Below are 24197 nucleotides of genomic sequence, written 5' to 3' on the forward strand. Positions count from 1 at the left end.
GCGCATCATTATGGATCTGCTTAACAAGGATATAGGCAATTTACAAACTCTAGACCCCACGCAGTTTGGCTTTGTTAAAGGGAGATCCTGCCTTCTCAACCTGGTTGACTTCTTCGAGGCAGTCACCAAGGCTGTAAATGAGGGTAAGGCAAGTGCATACAGCCTACTCGATCTGGCCGAAGCCTTTGATACCATTCCCCACTCAGGAATTATTGATAAACTTGCCAAACTAGGCATCAATCCCTATATCACTAGGTGGGTTGCAGATTGGCTCACAGACAGGACCCACACAGTGAAAGTAGTGGACTCCAAGTCAGATCGCGACCAGTCACAAGCGGCGTCCCACAGGACGTCCTGGGAACTCTCCTGTTTGGCATCTACTACTTAGAAGTCCAGGCCAATGCAGTGGGACTCTTGCTGTCCAAGTTTGCAGATGACTGCAAGCTGGGAATCATTGTTAACTTCCCATGTGATGCAGACATCCTACAGAGAGGCCTCACTGAGACCAATGACTAGTGTCAGAGCCATGGCCTTAAGCTCAGCGCCAAAAATGTGTTACCATTCCCTTTGGAAAGAACTCCGTTCCCACTAATTACTACATCGATGGGAACCCACTGAACACTGAAGGTGCTGTAAGAGATCTGGGCACCCACTTTGACAGCAACCTCACCTTCGACCACCACATTGCCACCGTAGTCAGAAAATCCTTCTGTGTGGCACATCTCATAACTAAGGATTTTGCTTCCAGAAAGCAAGAGGTCATCATCCCTCTCTTCTCATCCCTCAGACCAATCAAGTGTAATGCCCCAAATTTGGCATGTACCTCACCAGACACCTTCAACAGCTGGAGAGGTCACAGAAGTACCTCACAAAGGGGATCCTAGGCCTTAAACATATGTCCTACTTGGACAGACTCAAGAAACTTCAGCTGTTCTCAGTCTCTTATCTGCTTAGTGGTGATCTCTGCGTGACCTACAAAGCTGTGTCTGACCCAGCCCTACTAGAAATGCTACACCTAAAGAAATCCCAGTCCCCCCAAACCACATGCTCCAGAGATCTCAACCTCATTACCACAATCAACAGAACTTGATGGAGGGACAGGTTCATGACCCAGAGACTGCCCATATTTTCGAATAAGCTTCCTATCCATGTCGAGCTGAGCACCTCGCTGCCCCTCTTCAAGAGAAATCTCGAGTGCCAGCTATGAACCTGTAAACCTATGGATCAGGTTTTAATTTGGCGGCCATGGTGGTGCAGCAGTTAGCGTTGCTGCCTCACAGCAAGAGGTTCTCCGGTTCGATTCTCGGCTGGGGGTGCCTTCTGTACAGAGTCTGCATGTCCTCCCTGTGGTCACTTGGGTTTCCTCCCACATCCCAAAGACATGCTGTAGGTGGATTGGACACTCTAAATTGGCTCTAGGCATGTGTGTGTGTGTCTTCTGTGGAAGGTTGGGTGCCAGGCTGGCAACTCAACACAGTAAAACTTCACTGCCAATCATGAGCGGACGGGTGATCCGCTGTGGCGACCCCTAACCGGGAAAATCCAAAAGAAGAAGAAGATTGGTCCTTCTTCTAAAGGAGTTTCTGGTTAAAGAAAAAGGGATAGCTACTTTCCTGTAGAGATTCAGGAGTCTGAATCTGGACAGGAGGATGAAGGGGAGAGATAGAGTTTTATCCTTACGTTTCTGATTCAGACACAGAAGAGAGCTCAGTTTCTGACTGTGTGGAGCTTCTCTTTCTCTGAAACAATTTCTAGAATGTGCCAGTATTTTCAGTGGGGGAACACTGAGCTTTCTCAGTCCCTCAGAAAGTACTATGAGCTGTTACAGAAGGAATTTCCAGAATCTGCACCTATTCTCCCAGTTCTGTCAGCTTCAGAGGATGTCTGTGTGTGTGTTATTGCCTTTAAATTTCTTGACAGCCAGTTGTCCTTAAAAAAAAAACAAATACAATGTACCAAGTTTGTTAATCTTTTAAGTTTTTATGCACTCTTCCCAAACCTGATCCAGCGGCTATAGCTTTTGTTAAACCTGCTGCTGCTAAAAATTAATTACAGTCCTACTCTCTCTGATAAGGTGAGGAAGATTAACTGTAGGAAAAGGTGTGTGCTCCTTCAACTTTGATTTTCAGAATTTTGAATTGTAAGAAACGTTAGTTTGTTCTAATTGTGTAATGCTTTATCTGCACTTTTTCTTATGAGGAAAAATCTGCTTTAAATAAATTAATTTCATATATTGTTCAAGTCACTAGTTATTGTACAGAGTGTTTGTATGACTGATACTTCTAGGATAGTGGCCAGTGGTACTGTTTTAAGGAGGTTTGCCAGGCTGCATTTGAAGAACCTTCCAGATGATGTGAAAAATGAGATTTTAATTTGTATTTTGGATAGATTTAGTTTTTGGCCCCTCTGCTGCAAAGGTCATAAAAAAGGGAGATAAAAAAAGGCGTAAGCTGAAATAGGGAAATCCTTAATATTTTTTCAGCCCTCTTTCTCGAAGTTTTCCAAGGGATTCTCTAACTCCACATCCAGTTTTGGTATGAAACATAAACAGTCTCAACAAAATATGGATAAACAGACATTTAAGAGGAAATGGCAGGGGGGGGGGGGTTCCAAGAAGAATTCTGGAAACTCCCAAAACCAAGGACAGTCCAGTAAGTCAGAAAGACTATTTAAGAGATTCCCTTCTCACCCTGACAGCCCCTTTTTTTCTTCTGGAAATCTGAATCTCCACTTTTCTCTGGCTGCAGATAGTTTCAGACAAGTGAGTTCTAAAGATCATTCATCAAGGTTAAAAATGGCAGTGGGAGGACATTCCTCCTTTCCCTGGAGTTAATTCCATTCTTTCCAGTCCAGACGCTGTTGTTTCCACCTGTCCATCTTATGCTGTCCCAGGGAGTGATAGAACCTGTTCCACCTTCCCAGGTGGGAAATCAGTTTTATTCAAGGATGTTTTTGTGTCAAAGAAAGAAAATGCTTGGATATCAGTTCTGGATCTTTCTTTCCTAAACCTATTTGTGAAAGTGCCCAGATTCAAAATGATGTCACTTCACAACCTGTTGCCCCTTCTTCCTCATTCAAGTTTCCTTGTAATGTTGGCTTTTAAAGATGCTTACCACATTACTGCTCATCCAGACATCAGGCAATTCTTAAGGTTGTGTGCCTGGATCACATGATCAATTTTGCAACAAAGGTACAAAGGCAAAATGTTTAGTTCAAGTTATAGCTCATTACAGGTTACAGAGTATCCAGTTATTTTTCCAATAGTTAGACAACTTGATTACCTTTGCAGAGTCTTTCTCATAGTGTCAAGTCTGTCTTGGGTGAAAGATCTCTTACACAAGGTGGGATTCCAAGAGAACATTAAGTCTTTCTTGACTCCTTTTCCACATGATTATTGTGTCTCTGGGATGTTAGACACCACTGTTCAAAGTGCTTTTCTTCCACAGGTTAAAATAAATCTATATCTAGATATATTTTTGGGGTTTTCTACAAGGGCTTTGGTCTTTTTGAGGGGATACCTCAGGGTTTGGGGTCTCATGTCTTCTTTGATTCTAAGGATACCCCTGGCAGTCAACAGATGAGAAAGATACAGTGGTCTCTTTGGTCCCAGCACCAACACTCCTTGTCTATTCAGGTCCCCCACTGTTTGGGTTTATCAGAAGAGAAATCACTTGATGGAGACAACAGATATCCCTAAATCCAGCTCTCCCCTTCTTCCTCCCTGCTCCAAAGCAGTAAGTCACCACAGACATTGTGGACTTTGCTTGGGGAGCAATTTCGGGAAGGTCAAAAGTGTGAGATGTGTGGTACCCCAAGGACAGACGCAGACAGATAAATATAAAAGAAATGTTTGCCCTGATCAAGTCACTCAAAACTCTGAATCATCTTACGTCCCTGGGAACTCTTCATGTTGTTGCAAGTAGTACCACAGTGATGAGTACCTCAACAAGCAAGGGGGACTTGGTCATACCCCATCTGCAGACTAGCCATGTTAGCTCTGGATATAATTTCACAGCACAGTCTCACTCTACAGGCATCCCACATTCCGTCATAACAAACTGTGCAGCAGACAAGCTGAGCAGGACAAGGGCAGACCCTCACAAATGGAAAGTAGATCAGGTGGTCTTCCAAGATTTGATCCATCTGTGGGGAATTCAGGTAGACCTCTGCCTCCTGTCTGAACAATCAGCTGCTCCAGGACTCCATGCAAGAAGGCCTGGGAAGACAAATGCCTTTTTTTTTTCCTTGGACAAGAATGATCCCATAGGCTTTTTCTGCTATTTCCACTAATGTCCTAGTTAGTTTTGAAGATTTAGGTCATTGTGGTTGATTCCCTTCTGAACCAGGCTGCCATGGTTCTCTTTTCTTTTGGAAATAGCCGAGGGCAGTTATCACAAGCTTCTTCATAGACTCTATCTACTCATACAAGAAAAGGGGTGTTTGATACACCACCAAACCAACTGACCTCAATTGACTTCCTAGACAATAGGGTCTTAATTTCCTTTAGGCACCTGTTTACTGAGGACATGCAACAGAATACTGATGGAGGCAAGAAAGCCTGCTACTAGAAATTCATTTATTAGCAAATGGAGAAGGTTTTCTAGTTGGTGCCAACAACATAACTGGCACCCATTCAGGACTATATGTTCTCTGGTTTTACAATATTTGTGTATGCTGCTATCCTATGATATTTCTTATTTCACTATCAAGGTCCATTTATCAGTCATTTCACCATGTCTGCCCGTGGATCCTCTTCTTTCAGTGCATTCTTTCTTGTGTCAACATGTTTTTGCAAAGGGTTTTGCATAAGCAGACTGCAGGAAAACTGATAGCCCCTCCTTGGGATCATAATTTTGTGTTAGAGAAGCTAACGCTTACTCAAGTTGAAATAGCTAACCTGGTTGGTTTGAGGTTCTTGACATGGAAACCAGCTTTAGTGCTCTCTCTGACCTCTGAAAGAAGGGTATCTGAGTTGTAAGCTGTTATGGTGAGTTAGCTCTATCTCATTTAACACAGGGACAGGGTTTCTTTCAGAACTGATCCTTCTTTTATGCCTGAAATGGTATCTGACTTTACTTTTAAGCCAAACTGTCTCCCCATTTTCTTTCTTAAACTCAAATATTGTGGAGAAAGAATACTCCATACATTGGATCAGATTTTTGTTTCATTTGCTCAGACTAGATTAGTACAGGAGATATTGTCCATGTTGGATCCATGTAGGTCTTAGAGAGGTTGTCTCAGAAGAAAAATGCTTTGCATACCTTTTGTGAGTACTAGTGTTGATGAGTAAAACCCATGGTGGAAATTCAAGATAGCTGCTAGGTGCATCTTTAAAGTGGATCCCTTATCAAAGGTATTGGCCAAAACTTCTATGATTAGATTGAAAGCTGTAAAGGGTCCTTTTCCTTGCTGAGCGTCTCAGAGGGAAAATATTTTCCATTTTTTATGTGCTTTTATAGTATAAGATTTTTGGGATGCACTGAGGATTTGGATCTCCAAATGCAGTTAGCTTGAGAAAGTTGCTAGAAGGTTGATTTCAGATGACCTGGATGAGGCTGCAGAGGAAGTGTACTTTTCAGTTGATAAGGCTGCAACGGGAACCCTGCTTGTCACGACCAAAACATTGCTGTGAGAATTATTCTTGCCTTTACTCTGGCCTTCCACATTTTGGCTTTCAGGAGTTGTGGTAGTATTAATGGGTATGAGGAAACTGCATAATGTAATCCCAGTATTCTTTAATGGACTACAGCACAATGGGGAAGGGGGAACATTATTGAACAGTACATTTCAAAAGTTGCTGTTCTTGGAACTGGTCATTGAAACAAATGGATCGCAGCCAGGCTCTGCCCAACAGCAGAAGAGCTTGCACATCATCTGACCGAGAGACCATTTGTGTGGCATCATTAAACATTTGCTGAACCTGCCAGCTAGAATTTTAGCCTGACTAGGAATGTCCTGTGCTGTCTGAAAATAATGTGAGCTGATTGACCATTCCCAGGACATCATGGCCTCCCATGAGAAATGATAGAACCCGGTTCTCCCCTTGTTTGTGTTTGTCACAATACTACTGTATTGTCAAAGTGGATGGCAGTTGCACCATGGGGAAGGTGGTCCTGTAGAGGCTCCACTGAGAAGAGGATCACTCTCATTTCCTGTACATTTTGTGCAAGATTGCCTCATGGTCTGTCCACATCCATTACACTGCCTGCTGTAAGCAGCACCCTCCCTCTCTGTGGCTGATGGTTCTGTGGTGGCTGTGACCATGGAAAGGGGAAGAGTGAAAGGGGGAGCCTTCTGCCAAATTACAGTGGGGAGTCCTTGAAGATGATTATGACATGTCTGGGAGAGAGGGATCAGCTGAGTTGTGGGAATCAACAGTCTACTATACTCTTAGGGTCTTAAGAAAGGATGGGCTGCACCCATGACTATTTGGAACTTGGTTTTATGTGCACAGGAGTTTTAGACCACTTAAATGTAGAACAGATTTGATGTCCAAGAATTTCAAATAAACTCTGGTTCCTCTCTGGTCTGTTTGGACCTAAGTTTCTAGGATGCTTGCCGTCTCTGTTTTGGCCTTCACTTTTTTGATGGGGAGAGACATGCAGAAGGTAGCCAGTTTGTGAAGGGGAGAAGAATGGGATTAAGTAGCCTCTTGTTGTCTCTTTGATCTCTCTCTGCCTTGTGTGATGGAAGAAGACATGACTCCTGCCTGCCTCCATAGGTGGACAGTTTGGAAAGACCTCTGGGGTTCTGTCATTATTTCTCGAAGGGAGGCCTATGGAATCCCTGGTTCTGCAGACCCCCTCTGCCTCTTGTGCACATCCTTTCAAGATGTCACTGTTGAAATATTTTTAAAAGGGTGCTTGTTCAGATTTTTGAAACCACATATTCTTTCCACTCTTCTGGTTCCTGGTAGACTTCCATTGAGGCTTGGAGAATTTTACTCCCACAGCCACAGGCATTTTACTTTTTTGTTTCGCTCTTGAGCAGCGTGCCTTTCACTTGGGGTGGGGTCCAAATAACGAAAACCCTTCATGTGAGGCATTGATGAAGGATGCCTTGAAGTTCTCTGCAGATCTTTAAAGCCATAGCTAGGTATGCCTCCACATGGTTTGCCAGACCCTGCTGCTCTGTCTACTGCTTTATGGATAAATTGCATGAAGAGTGAAGAAATGCTAGAACTGCTGTTGTAGGTCACTATAGGGCAGCAGCTTCAATGTATCTGCTGTTTTCTCAGCTAACTCCCTTTGCAAGCAGGTTGTAGGGGTCAGATAATTCAAGGCTCAGATGGAGAGTAATGTGAATCATAGATGCCCTTCCCTACATGATCTGTGGCCCTAAAATCCCTGTCTAGGGTGTGGATTGAAGGACACTGTTACGAGGGCTATCCCTTGGTGACAGCTGAAAGGGCCTGGGTCAGTGGTCAGCCTAGGCATGAGCAGAAGAGGACTAAACAAGAAAAAATAGAAAAATATGTATCTTAGAAGGCTAAATACTAACAAAAGTTAAATAAAGGTATCAGTCTTGTCAAAAAGAGAGAGAAAATGAGTACCTATTGCAGAGGAAAATGCATGTTAAATCAAATTGACGCTTGAACCTTGGAAAACCCATTCAACCACCACCCTGGTAAATAACATCAAGAGAAGAAAAGGAAGTGTGTGGCATTATGGAAGTGAGGGGAGGAGTTTGAACATAGGGGCCAGAAACTGTCACCAACTGATGAATAATTAAAAGGCAAGTTTTTGTCGAAGTGCTAATTTAGTTAGTTAACTGATTGCTTTAGAATTGTTCACTAATTAAACAACTGTAATTAGTAATTTCCCAAACAGCAACATCATTGCTTCTTGTTTGGACATGACATTTGAGCCAGGGGTATTGGAAGACATTCCTGTCCGACTTGTGTATTCAGTGGGAGGTTTAAAATTTGACCTTGGATGCATTTTGTCTTGTTCCTATTAAGCCTTTGCACTTAACCTGTAAGCCATGGTTTTTTTTGAATATACTGTGTAAGTGAGTGTGATGGATTTCTCCGTGTAGCAATGCTGATTGAAGTCGATTAGTTCCATTATGGCAGCATTTAAAATGTTACACAAACATGAATATATTAAATTGTCTGCTATACATTTCTTTATTACAGAGGACATTTGTAGTGCATACAGAGTTGCTTTTTAGATGCTTTCTATTATACAATATAAATATATTTGTGTAATGTCACACTATGCTGTAGTAGAGATACTAATATGCACAGATGATGATTTATTTTCTTAAGCAGAAAGTGCAGCTAAGGCCTTAAGGGAAATTAAAATGTAATTAAATGCATCTGTCCTTTTAAAAAGTTTCACAAAATGGGCATGTTAACTTATTACCTAAAATGTGTCCACATTTTTATGGCCTTTATTATAGTAGCTATTTTTTATACAAGCAGAACGTTATTTTTGCTCACCCTGTTGACAGGATTGGACCTGTCACTACTACATATGTTTGCATATACATGAAAATTCTTTTCTGCCATAGAACTGTTTGGGAAAGCTGGTGGTCTTGATACCTGTGGCACAGACCCTTAGTTGCCATTTTTACAGAGAATATTACAGATGATCAGGCTGTATGGTAATAAAACTATGTATTTTTTTAATGCTGTAGTCATGAAGAATTGAAAGTCCTAAGCATAAAGTCTCTTTCTTTGAGTGATTAAAGAGTGAACAGTTTTGTTTTAAATCAAATCATCAGAGTCTGTGCAATGCATCAGAAACCCTTTGTGTTGTAAATATGAGCTCACAGAAATTGCTGTGTGTATTTGATATGTTGCTTAGTAAAATTCGAGCTGAGATTTATTTTTTTTATGACAAATCACAGTGAAAGTTGCCTTCCTTCTCGTTTAGACTGCCAACACAACTACTTTGAATTACTTGGTAACTGGCCTGAAGCCCAACACATTGTATGAGTTTTCAGTGATGGTAACTAAAGGTCGAAGGTCAAGCACTTGGAGTATGACCACTCATGGGACCACTTTTGAATCAAGTAAGTTCATGAATTCAGCATTTTCAGTAGTCAAGTTAATGCCAAATCCATTTGATAAGGACAATTTCTTATTTTTTTAAACTCTGATTTTATTTGTACAGTCTTGAATATTTTCAGACTTTCTATGCCATTCTGAGTTAAAGCATGTCATAGATGCTTATGAAAAATATAAATGATGTATATCTTAAAAAGCATGCGGCACATGCATTCTGCATACAGCCAAGTAATTCTTACTCCACTTTTCTCCACTCACGTTGGCGTTTCTCTAACAGCATATTTGGTGGCATAAGATGTTTATACTGGTTAGCTAGGGTTATAACAGTATTTGCTCAATGAACCTTTGACTTTCTCTGTGTCGCTACATTCTCTGCTATTTGAGTGTCACTGTCTTTTCTGACTCATTTATACTAATAATGTGTTGCTAATGTAAATTTACCAAGAAATCTGAATATGAGAAGCTATTATGGCAGACAGGTCCCCTCCCCCAAAGTGCACACTACAGACACTAAATACACTTTGAATGTAAGCCAACCATTTTTTCCTGCATTGATCCAGTTGATATAGAAGTCTGGGATCTTTGGAACCTTGTACTTGGCTGTGTTGCGTATCCCACTCTCCCATGGTGCCTCTTCCACTTGTAACCACTGCACTTGCAACAGAGCACATCACATTCCCTGTTAAAATGTATCAGTATGGTTATTTGATGTTTCCCACTCAGGTAGCACTTTTCATTTGCCTATTGTTACCACTGTGAATTTTCATTTACTAAATTTCTTTTGAGTCTTTCCTTTTTGGAATAGTTTCATAACTTTTCAGCCCTGTACCTCTTTTGGACTTTACAAGCACCCTCGCTCAGCTGGTTAGCCTTGTATCAGTCTTGAATGCTAAGACAATCTTAACTTTTCCCATCATTTTATGGCTTTTGCCCTCAAGTGGCCACCTTGGACTTCCATAACAGATTGAACATGATACATAGCCATTGAAAACTTCAGTGTAACACTGCAGTGCACATGTAAGTGGTTGGTGGGTGTCATTCCTAGAGAACCTCCATCTTGTGTAGAAAATGGTTGTCAATAGGTTACTTGCACAACAATTTGTTTTTCCTCATATTCTTTGTAAACGGTGCATTGGCCTTTTCTTTTAGCTGTAGAAGTTAAACGTTAGATGTAATGCTGACAAAATGATACACAAAAGCAAATGTTCTTAATATTTTATATGCTGTTATATCGATGTTCGTTGCACTTGAGTGACAATTCACAAGTATGAGATGCATGGCTTAACCAGTGAAATAGCTGCAGATGTAAAGCTGCCTTGATGTCAGTTAGTGGTGTCATCGCTGTGTACTGCTGTATGTTAAGAAGCTTCATAAGTCCGTAATACCTTGTGTCTCTTTGGATTTTCACAGGTTAAGTAATTTAGCCATGTTTGACAGTTTTATCCAGTGTTTCCTCTGTCCCGGTTAAAAGCAGTAGTATGTGTAAGATATATTTCATCACTTGTGTGTGGTGCAATCTGAAATGAAGTCGATGGAAGCACTAAAAACTTCCATTATTTGTTTAGGTTTCTGTGATGTTCAGAGGTCAAAAATGACTTTTTTTTTTCTTTTTTCAGTTCCAACTTCTCCACCAAAGGATGTGACTGTAGTGAGCAAAGAAGGAAAGCCCAAGGTTATTATTGTGAACTGGCAACCCCCATCTGAAGCCAATGGTAAAATTACAGGTGAGCAAGGGGATACTCCTACTAAGTTGTGGTTCTGAAGAAGAGGAAGGAAGAAACATTTTCTGTACAGAGCAGTGCTTGAGACCTCCCAATTGCCAGTACAGAAACTATAAATGGTTGATTTGTTTATTTGCTTGTGTTGCTGCTGCTAAGGTCCAACTAGGGAAAACCAGTTTTAACTCCATAGGAAAAGCCCTATTATATTTCATGCAGAAGTACAAATACAACAGAAAATAATAAAGTTGTCTTGAAGGTAAATGCAAACATGCTTAAGAGAGTCATACAGAAATGAAGAATAAGGATTTGTATGCAGCAGCGTTTACAGAACAGGTAACACAGAAACCAACATAAACATATTTTTAGCAGTTAGAAGGCAAACATTTGTATTAGGTGCATGTATAATGCTTCTGTGTCTGTATTTTGTAGAAAAATTAGTTCTTGAGAGAAAAACATTCAGGTAACAAATGGTAGAGCTTAGACTACAGTGTGAGTTTACAGAAGGTTGCGGAGTGTAGAAAACGCATAGATGCTATTGAAGGTGCCGAATACTGAGATGTAGGTAGGATTTGCTATTACCAAAGGCTGTGTGATGGATAGTTATGGGAGTATATGAGTAGGGGTTGGGAAGCTTTAAAAGTACAAGTAACATATAGTGGTGTGTTGTGCGTTTCAGACCAGTGATGGTATTGTATAAGAGCCTTTGGCGGGGGTGAGAAGTTGATTGGAGTTGAGACTGGATAATTCTGATTGACTTTTTTTTTTCTGCGATATGTGGTGGGTGGAGAGAGAGAAAGAGAGAATGTGTGTGTGTAAAACCAACCATAGAGGGGCTTGCCATATAAAATGGATATAAAGCTGAGATTGGCACATTTCAAGTGGTGACATCCCAGCAAAAGGACCACTGGATATATCATATGCTTCACGATAAACTCATTATTACCACACATCACTGCTGATTGTTACCACTCAATGCCGACTGCTGCCTCTTGCTGTAAGTTTGGTGCCATCTTAACTAAATACATTAGTTATGTAATATAACGCATAAAAGAAGTTGCCCTAATTATAAAGACTAAATATGGATTACTGTCAAAATGCTATCCGGTACCAGCAGTCAAAATACATTCAGTAGTGCAGAAGGTAGCACTGTATGAACATTTGTGCAAATATGTACAACTAAATTTTAAACCAACATGTGCGAGTTGGTTGTTGATGGTATGGATGATGTCAGAAAGCAAATCATGGATCCTGCATGTGGTAGATCACTAGAATAGACTAGCTGTCCGATTGTCTCTTGCTGAGCAAATGGACATTTGCATAACAAGGCAAATTCACTTTGAATAGAGAGTATCCACTGCATAAGAGATCACATTATACTTTTGAAAACATTTTATTATTACCGTCACACATTGCATAGTGATACAAGTACACCTTCAGTTATAAACAAAAAAGCCATGACAGTTTATTACACATTGTACAGATACGATTTTTGATTTAATTCAGTTTTGCATAGATTGTGTAAATTCTGCCTTCTTTATAATATCATTCTTCACGAGTATTATTCTGTATGTATTGTCCCAACATATTCCATTTATTGATGCATAGTTTATACCTTCAGTTTTCTAAATATTCCTCTTCCAGTTCTTTTTATCTCTTTTGCAGCATTAAAAATTTGTTACGGTTAGTGTAGCTTGGGATTTCCATTTTACAGTACTTGCTTTTTTGGCTGGCAACAGCATTAAAATTAACAGGACCTTGCTGTGTCGAGACAATTTGGTTTCTATACAACAATAATTTCTGTAGTTGGACTTCCAAGATGGTTCCATACTGTTGAACAGCGTAACTTTAGCTCTCCCAGTGTGAAAACAGAAACCAAGAAAAAGGAGTGCCATTGGAACTTTTTTTTTTGCGTAAAATTCAGTTAGAGGCTAGTAAGTGCAATACCTAGATGCCAGCAAAGTAGTAGTTTTGAAAATCTGAAAGTAAATCAGCAAGAAATGGTAAAGAGAAAACATGGTCTGGGAAGGATTCTACAGTTGTTCAGCAAAAGCAGCTCAAGCTTCAGCTTTGTTTCACGAAAAGGCTTTAAACATTTCCAAGCAAAAAATCCTAAATCTTCTAGATTTTGTTGCATATTTGGGTGACATACATATATTCCCCCCATTGTTTCTTTGTGAATTGCTTATCCAATCTCTCTTCCCAATCCTTTCTAACCTCCTTTGATTGATTCTTATAGTTATCATGCAATATTGTATACACTGGACAAATTATTCCTTTTTTAACAGTAGCTTCTGTTCTAGTTTCTTCTAAAAGCTCTACCAGTGCTGGTCTTTCATTTAGGACCCTCTATTTCTTTCTCTTTGCCTATACTCTGATGTCAATCCTTGATAGGGAAGGCAGTATTTAATCTGCAGTCCAAGTAAATTATTGGTGTCTTCCCATTCTGTTACGTTTCCCTCTCTAGTTATTTGCTTCCAATACTTTGGTTCCTTTGCCAGTTTTCTCTAATAAATTCCAGCCCCTCTTGCCTATTGTCAGTGTCCCTAATTGCAGTCATCCCTATTGTCAGAATCTCCTTTCTCCACTGCTGTGTTGGCTTAGTTCTTAGAATACTTTCTGTTACTTTATGAATGTAATATTCTGTATGGTTATTATGGTTCTCCTCAGAGGGTAGACTTTAAGGATGCCCTACAGACCACTCTGTCGGAGATACTGGGTGAGAAAATGTGTTTATCTAGGGAAATGATTTATCTGAGCTATGATACAGAATCAGAATTGCTTAGACATAATAAGGCCTTGCTGAGACTAATTATGGTGGCTGCCAAAAGGCAATTACTAGAAAATGGAAATCAAAGTCTAAACCAGCTGTACTAGAATTAGTGAATATAGTAACGGAGATAAAACCACTGGAATTGGGATCTTTAGAAAAGGGTAGGAACAAATTATATTGAAAATGGGAATTGTGGGGACCAGTACATACAGGGGAGGAATGAGGATCAAAATGGCAGAATTTAAATGGGCTATGTAATGTTTGACAGTGATTGGGTAGATTATAAGTGATACATAATGTTTGCAACTAAAATTGTCAATATGGTGTGTGACATATAATGCTTGCAACAAAGATTGCCAATATGGTCTGTTTTCATTTATATAAATATATGATTGCCTATGCCATAAGTGAATTTTTAATAAAGATGATGTTCTTCGTGTTTCACTGATGCAGTCATTACATTTGGGTTATCTGCTTGCAGGTAGCCCTCAGTCGGCCTGATTAACAAAGTCTTAGGTCCTGCATTGGTTGCTGTCCCTTCTTCCATGACGTCAGGTCGTCAGGGGTATAAAACATGCAGCCAACGCCATTACATCAGTCTTTCTTGCCATGTGGGGCTCAAAGCAGAAGCAGTTTGCAAGTGCCGGTCGGCCGACTCCTGAAATTTTTGTTTTCGAATTTCAGAACCGAAGTCTTCAACTAAAGCTAAGTACCCCGTTGTGGAAACTTTTTCTTGCTCCTTACCGATGTCAGTAAAAGTTAATAATTGCATTACTTGTGGAAAGCAAATACCTCATAAAGATTTTCATTCATACTGTATTCCTTGCCTAGACCATGACATACCTTGCTGTCCTTTTTGTGTTTTATTTAATCAGCGCACTATCTGTCGTTGGTATATTTTTGCCTCTAAATATTTCGGTTCTCGGTTTAATTATCCAGAAATGTCGTTGGTTAGCCATCCGACTACCGGGATTCCAAAAAAACACAAAGATAAAGACAGAGACAGGCCGCCAAGGTCCAAAACTGCCGACAACGCTTCTCCTAAGCCAGTCGCCTGTTCACCGGTACTCAGTGAGGCGCTTTTGCAGCCCCTGATACCCACTACTTCTGATTCGCAGGCCTCTACTGAGACCCATTTGGAGTCCGGTATGCTGCGAGATGCTTCAACTATGGAACCCATGGATGTCTCTACCTTGGATGGGTCCAGAGCCACTGTGCAGGCACCGGATTCTGAGGGTGTATTCAGGCCTATGGACTTGCATATTAAACCAACGCCTCCTTCTTTACTTCGGCCTAACTCGATCCATGCCTAAAAAAACGATGCCCAGGCCACATGCTCAGGCCTCTATGCCTAAGAAACAAATGATAAGAATGGCTTAAGGTGTAATAACTCTAATCAGGGGTAGCCAACCCCCCCCCCCCCTTCTAAGAGGCCTAGGACTGAAGTTGATTATGAATCTTCTGAACAGGATTCTGTTTTTTTTCAGATTCTTCTGATGATCTGGATTTGCCCTTATCGACTTATGAAGATTCTGATGCAGAGGACTCCATTCCCTCTGCTTCCCCTCCTGAGGATTTTTCTTTTGGGGAAACCTTGCATACTCTAAGGGAACATTTCCACTGGGAAAGCCATGATTTTTCTGATTCAAAAAAGAGGCTTAGGGAGTTCCTTCTCCTACCTCAGCGTAGGCCTTTAGATATTCCTCCTATACTAGACATTGTTGATGATGCTTTTTCGGAATCTAGTTTGGCCCCTGGTTCCCTGCCCTTCTGCTCCCAGAAAACCTGACAGATACTACAGCGTCCCTGAGTCCCACAAGTTCTTTTTTTAAAAATCCTATTGCAGATCCAGAGACTATTTCACAGGGGCCCAAGGGCATTAACGCTTCTACTGCTAAAAATCCTACCCCTTCTGATGGAGACTCCAGGGCAATGGATAGATGGGGTAAAAAGGTTTACACTTCTGCAACCTTGGCCATTAGGGCTTCAAACTGACAGTTTCATATGTTAAAGTATCAGCAACATATTATTGGACTGCTTAAACAGAAAATTATGTTGATTCCTGACTGTGTGGAAAATAAAGAATCACAGGATTTAATGCATTCTGCTGAACAAGTTGGAAAACATACTTTGCAATGTGGTTTTGATTCATTAGAGGTCTCTTGCAGGGCTGCTGTTACTGGGTCTGTGCTCAGAAGGCATGCTTGGCTTAAGGAGCAATCTTTGCCTGATCATGTTAAAGCTAAATTGTTGGATGCTCTTTTAAATCAGGACCACCTGTTTGGCAACAAGGCTGAGGGATGTTCTTAAAAAGATGGAAGATAAAGCTAAATCTATGCAAACTGTTAAAGATTTTTTACAAGTTCAGCCTCCTAGATTTAGTAGGCACTGGCCCTCTAAGAAATGGTCCTTTCCAGCCCCTTCCAGGTCTTCTCAAGCCAAACCCAGACACAGCAAAAAAAAAACCCAGGTTTCAGTCCCGGGGACACACATAACTAAGCAGTGGGGGCCTCTACTTCCAAATCTGGGAATAATAAGACTCCCCCCTATGGTAAACTGTCTCAATGGCTTCCTTTTAAAATTTCCAAGCACTTGTCAACTGACTTCCCCTTTGGGGGGAAAGATTGCTCTTCATGCAAAGAATTGAACTCATTACCCAGGACAAATAGGTTTTAAATATAGTGTCCCAGGGGTACAGATTTCACATCCACTCTTTGACAACACCAAGCGGGTGGCCGGACCTACTCCCAAATCAGTGGGCAGTGGCCCAAAAACAAGTACTTTCTCTCTTAAGCATGGGGGCTATTTAACTGGTACCAGAAGAGGAAAAGGGACAAGGTTTCTACTCAAGACTTTTCCTGGTACCCAGAAAAGACAATTCATGGTGTCCTATCCTGGACCTGTCTACTCTGAACACCTTTTTGCAGATTCCAAAATTCAAGATGCTGACTCTTCACCAATTACTTCCTATGCTAGGCAAAGATGCCTGGTTGGCAACACTAGATTTAAAAGAAGCATACCTGCACATCCCAATCATGGAATCTTGCAGAAGATACCTATGCTTCAAAGCAGAGGCTACAAGCACTATCAGTTCTCTGCACTGCCCTTTGGCTTATCTACTGCGCCCAGGGTATTCACAAAGTGCCTAGCTCCAGTTATTGCATTTTGCAGGCAAAAAAGTATTCAGATATACCCATACCTGGACGATTGTCTAATTCAGGCAGAAAGCCAGGACATACTTTTGAATCATCTGGCCTTTGTACAGAGGGTTCTAACTTGTCTGGGGTACATCATAAACGAAAACAAATCACACCTGGTACCCTGTCAACAAATTGTATTCCTGGGAACAAGCTTGAATACAATTTCCCAGGTGGCTTACCTCACGCCAGAGAAACAAATTCATTTGACAACCTACTTCAAACAAGTGGCCACCAAAACCCTGCTATCTGCAAGACAAATACTGCAAGCCTTGGGGTTCATGGCCTCCTGCATTCTTCTAATTCCATATGAGGAAACTACAGTGGTATCTAAAAAGCCTATGGTGTCAACATTCTCAGGATCTAGAAACAATGATTCCTATCATATCTTGCTACGCCTAGAGTTCCTTTGGTGGGCAGAGGCCTGTCACCAAAACAAAGGACTGCCTTTCACACCACCCCCTGCCACCCAAACCCTAACAACAGATGTATCAGACTATGCATGGGGGGCTCACCTGGCAGGGAAGTGCATTCTGGGCAAATGGAACCCAAGTCAAATGCACCTGCATATCAATCAAAAAGAAATGTTAGCTGTACAGAATGCTCTGACAGCCTTCAAGGACCACATTCTTCCAGGACAACTAATGGTAAAGACGGACAACACCACTGTTATGTGGTACATAAACAAGCAGGGGGGGTACACATTCTTACCCCCTCTGCAGACTAGCCATGGCATTGTGGAACACAGCCTTGAGCTACCAGGTGCACCTACAAGCTCAATTCCTGCCAGGAAAATTGAATACACTGGCAGACAGACTAAGCAGAAACCTCATGGACCCACACGAGTGGAAACTGGAACCAAGGATTTTCAACATGTTGACAAGCAAGTGGGGGAGCCCAGATATAGACCGGTGTGCCTCTCCCCAGAACACTTTTTGGACAAATTCTGCACAAGGACTCCCTACAAACAAGCCTGGAAAGTGGATGCTCTGTCCTTCAGCTGGAAACCTATCAGTCTATGCCTTCCCCCCTCTGCCTCTGCTCTCCAAAGTACTACTAAAAATCAAACGGGACAAACCAAGGATGATTTTGATTGCTCCAGACTGGCAGTGCCAAAACTGGTACCCCCTCCTGCACAGTGTGTCACGGTTATCCCCATGACACCTGCCTCAGGCTCCTTCCCTGTTGTCTCATCAGGAGAACCAGATTCTGCACCCTCAGCTTCTAACACTGAACCTTGCAGCCTGGCTAATTACATAATCTCTCCTTTACCATCCCTCAGTAATGTGATGGATATCATTTTAGAGGCAAGGAGGCCTAGTACTAGAAAATCCTATGCTGAAAAATGGAAAAGATTCTGTGCCTGGAACCATTCTCTAGGGATGAGAACAACAGCACCCAGTTTACCTCAGATTTTACAATACTTAACTGATATGCTTCACGAGGGCCTGTCTTTTTCCTCCATTAAAATCCACGCCTCAGCCATTTCAGCTCATTATAACACAGAACCTCCCCTCTTCTCTCATCCACTGCTCAAGCAGTTCCTCAGAGGGGCCAGACATTTGAGACCAACCAGGAGAGCTCCAGCCCCAGCCTGGGACCTTAACTTTGTCTTGGAGAAACTTACTCTTCCTCCTTTCGAGCCAGCTGCTACTGCAGACTTAACATTTCTTTCTTGGAAAACAGCTTTCCTTTTAGCAATCACTTCAGCTAGAAGGGTATCTGAATTACAGGCCCTTATGGCAGTGGAGCCTTTCATCATCTTTCATGTGGACAGGGTGTCCCTCAGAACCAATCCATCCTTCATGCCCAAGGTGGTATCCAGTGTGGCTCTTAATCAGTCCATTCATTTGCCAACCTTCTCTCCCAATCCACAGAATAAAGGGGAATGGATACTGCATTCCTTAGATGTGCACAGATAACTTAGATTCTACTTGGACAGGACTAAACCTCAAAGGAAATCTGAGCAACTGATGGTGATATTTGCTGCAGGGGCAGAGGGTAAGGCTATTTCAAAGCAAACCATTTCTAAATGGATAAGCCATTGCATTCATTTCTGCTATAAGCACCATGGAAAACCTATCCCCCAGGGGATCAGACCTCACTCCACCAGGGCTGCATCTACCTCTATAGCCTTTCTCAGAGACATCCCTACCAGGGCCATCCTAGAAGCTGCTACCTGGTGTTCTGTACATACTTTCACCAAGCATTATCATTTGCCAATTTTCTCTAAATCCAGAGCTGGCTTTGCAACTGCAGTCTTGCAGGGCCTTATAGCTGGCCCTAATGCTCTCTAAATTCCTCCTCCCAACCACAGCTTTGGGAATCTACCCAAATGTAATGACTGCAACAGTGAAACACTAATAACATAGTACAGTTGTGTACACTTACCATAAATATAGATGTTCAAGTGTATTCACTGTTGCATTCCTGGTTACCCTCCTTCCAGCCCCCTAACTTCTTTTGGCTATACCTCTACTTTCCTTTACTATGCTTAAAAGCCTTTTTGGTGTATTTGCTTTTTTGTTGGATGTATATCATTGTACTTTTATATTTAATTGCTTCCCATTAGGGGGGCACCTGATATCTGGGGCAAGAAAAACTGATGTAATGGTGTCGGCTGCATGTTTTATACCCCTGACGACCTGACGTCATGGAAGAAGGGACAGCAACCGATGCAGGACCCAAGACTTTGTTAATCAGGCCGACTGAGGGCTACCTGCAAGCAGATAAACAAATGTAATGACTGTAACAGTGAATACACTCTAACAACTACATTTATGTTAAATGTATACAACTGTACTTTTCTTGTTTAAAAAAGAAAAGAAATGGCTTCCAGAAATTGAGAGGAAAATTAAATGTACTCAGATATGATTAAGATAAATTAAACATTGAAGGAATCAACTCATATAAAATCAGGCTGGAAAATAGAAAAGCTTTAACTTGCTGTTCAGATGAACTGACAAAACTGCAAAAATCAGAGGCTGAAATGAAGAAAAACTGGCCGATTATGAGGCTTCTCAAGAAGAGCTGTTTCAGAAAATAGAACTGGAAGAGAGTGCGCAGGGAAAACTTTAAATTTTCTGCTGTGCCAGAGAAACTGGAAGGAACAAACTATGTTAATTTTATGAAAGCACAAATAAGCAACTGGACTGGTATTCTGTAGCAGGATTTGTTAACTGAAAGGGGCACATCAACTGTGTGCTCCAAACCTGGCCACGAGAAAGCAGCAAGACTTACATTAGTAAAGTTGCAATCATACCAGCAGAAAAGGGGTTGATCCCAACAAAACATGACAGAAGGGAAAAGTATTAAAATTTGGAGATCGCAGAATGTTTGTAGAAAATGATTAATTACTGTACACCAGACAGAAGATAAGCAGCTGTATCCCAACAATCAAGGAATGTCACAAATGTCAAGATGCAGTTGTGAGATTCAAGCTTTTGCATCCAGCTGTTTTCAGAGTATTTTTTCCTGGAGGACCGGTCATTTTTTGATACAAAACAGCATAAGGAGGAAATAAAAAGGTTTATCCGATAAAAAGTGAACCAGCAAGGGAAAGAGGACTCTGCTTCTCATTCTTTTGAAAGTAAGGTTTATAGGGAGAGTTTGACAGTAAAACGTTTTCCAGTGCTTGACAGGATAAAAACAAAAAACACTGGAGTTGACTAGAAGAATCAGGAGTACCTTAGACTTGAACCAGAGTTTTGTGTTGGAAAATGGAGAAGAACAAGACCACCACCAACACTAAAATTAGTGAATAAATGGAAGACTATAAAGTATCAATCAGATTTGTGAAATATGGCTGTGCAAGAAAGTGGCTGAAAAGACTTGACTTTTGTAGACTCTTAAACTTGTGGGTGGGTTGTAAGGCATATACCCCACCTGGGGAGAAAAGCTCCACAATAATTGCAAGTTACATTTCACATGTTACAAAAGGACATAGTTCATACAGCTAATTAAACATTTACAGATAAGCTCCATGATATTTGCAAATGACTTGTCACGATGTTACAAAAATGAAGACATAATTCAATACAAAAATTTCAGCATTTACATAAAGTGAATATTTTTGTTATACACTCAATTGTAGGTTTAACATTTCAAAATATATAGCTACTAGCCATTAGGTTAGGAAAATATGCATGGAGAGGGTAATAGTATATTTGAGATTCGAGAGTATAGTACAATAGATATTAGAGAGAAAATTAGTTTTTAGTAAGGGAGGGATTGTGTTGGGTGAGATGAAGTAAGAGTAGAGGTAGTTGCATGAGTCAGTGCAAGGTGGAAATGCGGGGGTTAAGTTGGAGCGTGGCAAGGACATTCCCATTTGGAAGAAAGATGAGCGAGTAGCTGAGATTTGAAATTTGATGGTTAGGTATGTTGCATAGATATGTGGGGAGAGAGTTCCACTGTTTAGCTAAGGAGTGGGACAGCAAGAGATGGCCAGGAGGTCGTGCAAGTATTGTGGACCTGAAGGAGATTTTGTTTTTTGGATCTGAGTGAGCGGTTGGGAATGTAAGGTTTTAAGGAAGCAGCGAGAGCTGGGCATTTGGCGAGTTTAAAGATGAGCTTGTGGGCAATGATGATTTGTAGGAAACTGAGGTAGTTAGTAGTTCAGGCCAGTTGAGGGTGAGGAGAGAGTGGCAGTGGTGGGATGAGTTTTTTGAATTGATTGCAAATTAAGAGATCTGGTGGTAGCAGGATTCAAGTTTGGATCGAAGGCCAAGATGGAGATTGGTGAAAAGAGGGGCGCCATACATAAGGGAGGGGAGTAAGAAGGTGGATGCAAGAGTTTGACGGGTAGAGGGGCAAAGGAAGCGGTTGTGCCTGTAGAGGAGACCTAACTTTTGGTGGATTATCTTGATTGTGGAGAGGATATGGGTGTCAGATTTTAGTTCATCAATAATAATGCCAAGAAGCTTGGTTTTGGAAACAATTTCAAGGAGGGTGTTGTTTTGGCTCTGTGTGGTGAATGTGGATTTGTCAATGGAGGTTTTGGTAGGGGAAAAAAACATTAGTTTTGTTTTATTTGCATTTAGTGCCAGATGGTTAGACTGCATCCAGGTTTCTGTTTTGGAGAAGACTAGTTGGGTTTTTGCTAGGAGCTTGGAGAGGGAGAAGGCTGAGCAGATGATTGTTGAGTCATCTGCATATTGGATGATAGATGAATCTGGGATGGATTGGTGAAAGTTGTTAATGAATAGGTTGAAGAGAAGATAGCCAAGAAGAGAACCTTGTGGGACACCTGTTGGTATGGGAAGGGGAGGTTGAAGTTTTCCATTGGACAGCTTGTTGGCAGTTGGAAAAGTAGCTGGAAAACCAGGCGATGGTGGTGGGAGAGAGGCGAGATATAAGTAGGGTATGTGAGATGGTGTCAAAGGCCTTTGACAGATCTAGGAATAGTGTGGATGTGGACTTGCCTGAGTCGCGTTCGAGGTTTATGGTTTCAAGAAAGGAAAGAAGGGCAGTCATGGTACTGTGGCCAGGGCGGAAGCCGTGTTGGTTTGGGGAGAGGAGATTTAGTGTTAGATGTGCCATTATTTGTGCTTGTATTGTTTTCTCTAGTATTTTAGAAAGAGGGGAAATGATGACAATAGGTCTGAAGTTGGTGGTATCAGTATTTTTGCCACCTTTATGGAGGGGGATGATGCAAGCATGGCCCCAGATAGAAGGAACTTATGATTCTTGTATGGATCTATTTATAAGAATAGAGGTGGGATAGGCAATGCTGTCTGCAGATTGTTTGAGGAAGGTGGGTGGAAGGTTGGGTGCATTACGACAGGGTTTGAGTTTGAGGAAAAGTCTCTTTTCAGTGCTTGAGAGGATGTGCTTGAGGCAGAAGGATGTGGAGGAAGGTTAATGATTGGGGTGGTGGTTGGAGCAGGATGGGGTGGTGGTGGAGGAGAGGGAGGTGGGGAGGAGGCTGGGGTGGTGGTGGAGGAGAGGGAGGTGGGGAGGAGGCTGATAGTTTAGTTATGCAGTCTATGAAGAATGAGTTGAACTGGATGGCTGTTTCGGGGTTGGAGAGGTTGGGGTGTGGGCAGGGGTGTTTTTTTGTTGCCAGGATGCACGATGGATGATATGGAGTCCCAGAATTTTTTTGGATTTGTTGAGTGCAAGGACTGGAATTTGGAGTAGTGGGCTTTGCAGTCTGTTTTTGGAGTTTCATAGTTACTTATACTCTAGGAGGGTGTTAGGGTTTTTATGTTTTTGATATTGTTTCCATTTTTTTGGCCCTTTGGTGCATGGCTAGTTTAGTATCTTTTGATGACCATGAGCAGGGATTGGTTTTGATGCGTTTGGTTTGAGGGGGGGCTTGCTGATTGAGAAGGGTTAGGAATGAGTGGTTAAAGTAGGAAACAGCATCATCCAGGGTTGGAAAGGTGGCCTAATGGTTAAGTTGTTTGCCTTACAAACACAAGTTGCAGGGTTTGAGTCTCAGAAGGGATAATTGGCTAGGCTTAAAATGGCTCGCAAGGGCAGTTAGCTTAGTACCAATCTATGAACCTATGAATCTAGAGGAAGGGTTTTTAGAGGTGACCAGTCAGTATGCTTTAAGCATTCATAGAAAAGGTAGAGGGAGGGTTGAAAGAGGAGAGGCTGCGGGTTTGGATGTAGTGGTGGTGTTAATGCAGTGGAGGTGGGAGACTGTTGGCTAAGGCCTGTAGATGATTGCTGAGAGGATCAGGTAATGTTTTGGCTTTGGGGATAAGGTTTGGGCGAGTTGTTAGGATCCAGTCAATGATGGTACCATCTTTATTTGGTCTGGTTGGAGATTGTATTAGTTGGGAGAAGTTGTACAGGTTGATTGTGTGGGACAGGGCTTCAGAATTAATAGTATTCCAGTTGATGTTGGTATCACCAAGTATATAGGTTTCATTTTTTATATTAGAGGAGAACCAGGTCAGGATGTTTTCAGGAGTTTTGATATTATCACCAGGGGGAATATAGAGGGTAGCGATACATATGGACTTGTGGTTGTTTAGTTTTAGTAAACCTGTTATAATTTCAGCATTGGCAAAGGTTGGTATTTTATTGGAGTAGGGAGTCATGATATGGGAGGTGGGGTAGATTATTGCTACTCCACCTCCTTTTTTGTGGGCTCTTGTCGTGAATGATTTGGAAACCTGGTGGTAGGATTTTGCTATCTTTTATATAGGTTTTCAGCCAGATTTCAGAAATGGCGGTAATGTCGGGGTGGTTATGAGAGAGCCAGGCATGGAGGTTAGGAATTTTGTTTTTTACGCTTTGTGCATTAAATGCTGTAAGGCAAATGGATTTTGAGTTTGTGGATTGAGTGGAGGGTTTGGTGAGATTATTGATAGATGGGTCCGGGGTTGGGGTGGATGTCGCTGGCTAGTGAGAGAGAGATGTGGTGGAGTAGAAGAGTGGAGGCAGTGTGTTGGGCAAGGGTAGCTTGGGGTGTGTGAGAGTAGTGAATTTCTGGTACCACATTTGAGAGGGAAGTGCAGGGGGGTTGGATTGGGAGCAGT

General features: G+C 41.6%; 1 protein-coding gene across 13 annotated transcripts in view; it reads left to right on the plus strand.

The window, feature by feature from the left end:
- Positions 1 to 24197, plus strand: part of NEO1 (neogenin 1) — a 2116015-nt gene that overhangs the window by 1832021 nt on the left and 259797 nt on the right. For all 13 annotated transcript variants that reach the window (XM_044077666.1, XM_044077665.1, XM_044077664.1 and 10 more), the window contains exons 18-19: positions 8880 to 9018; positions 10630 to 10737. In XM_044077666.1, the coding sequence (XP_043933601.1) occupies positions 8880 to 9018; positions 10630 to 10737 (247 nt within the window). The remainder of the gene's footprint in view (positions 1 to 8879; positions 9019 to 10629; positions 10738 to 24197) is intronic.

Source organism: Protopterus annectens, chromosome 7.part0 (assembly GCF_019279795.1).
Source record: "Protopterus annectens isolate FY-2018-M chromosome 7.part0, PAN1.0, whole genome shotgun sequence".
Classification (NCBI taxonomy): Eukaryota; Metazoa; Chordata; order Ceratodontiformes; family Protopteridae; genus Protopterus; species Protopterus annectens.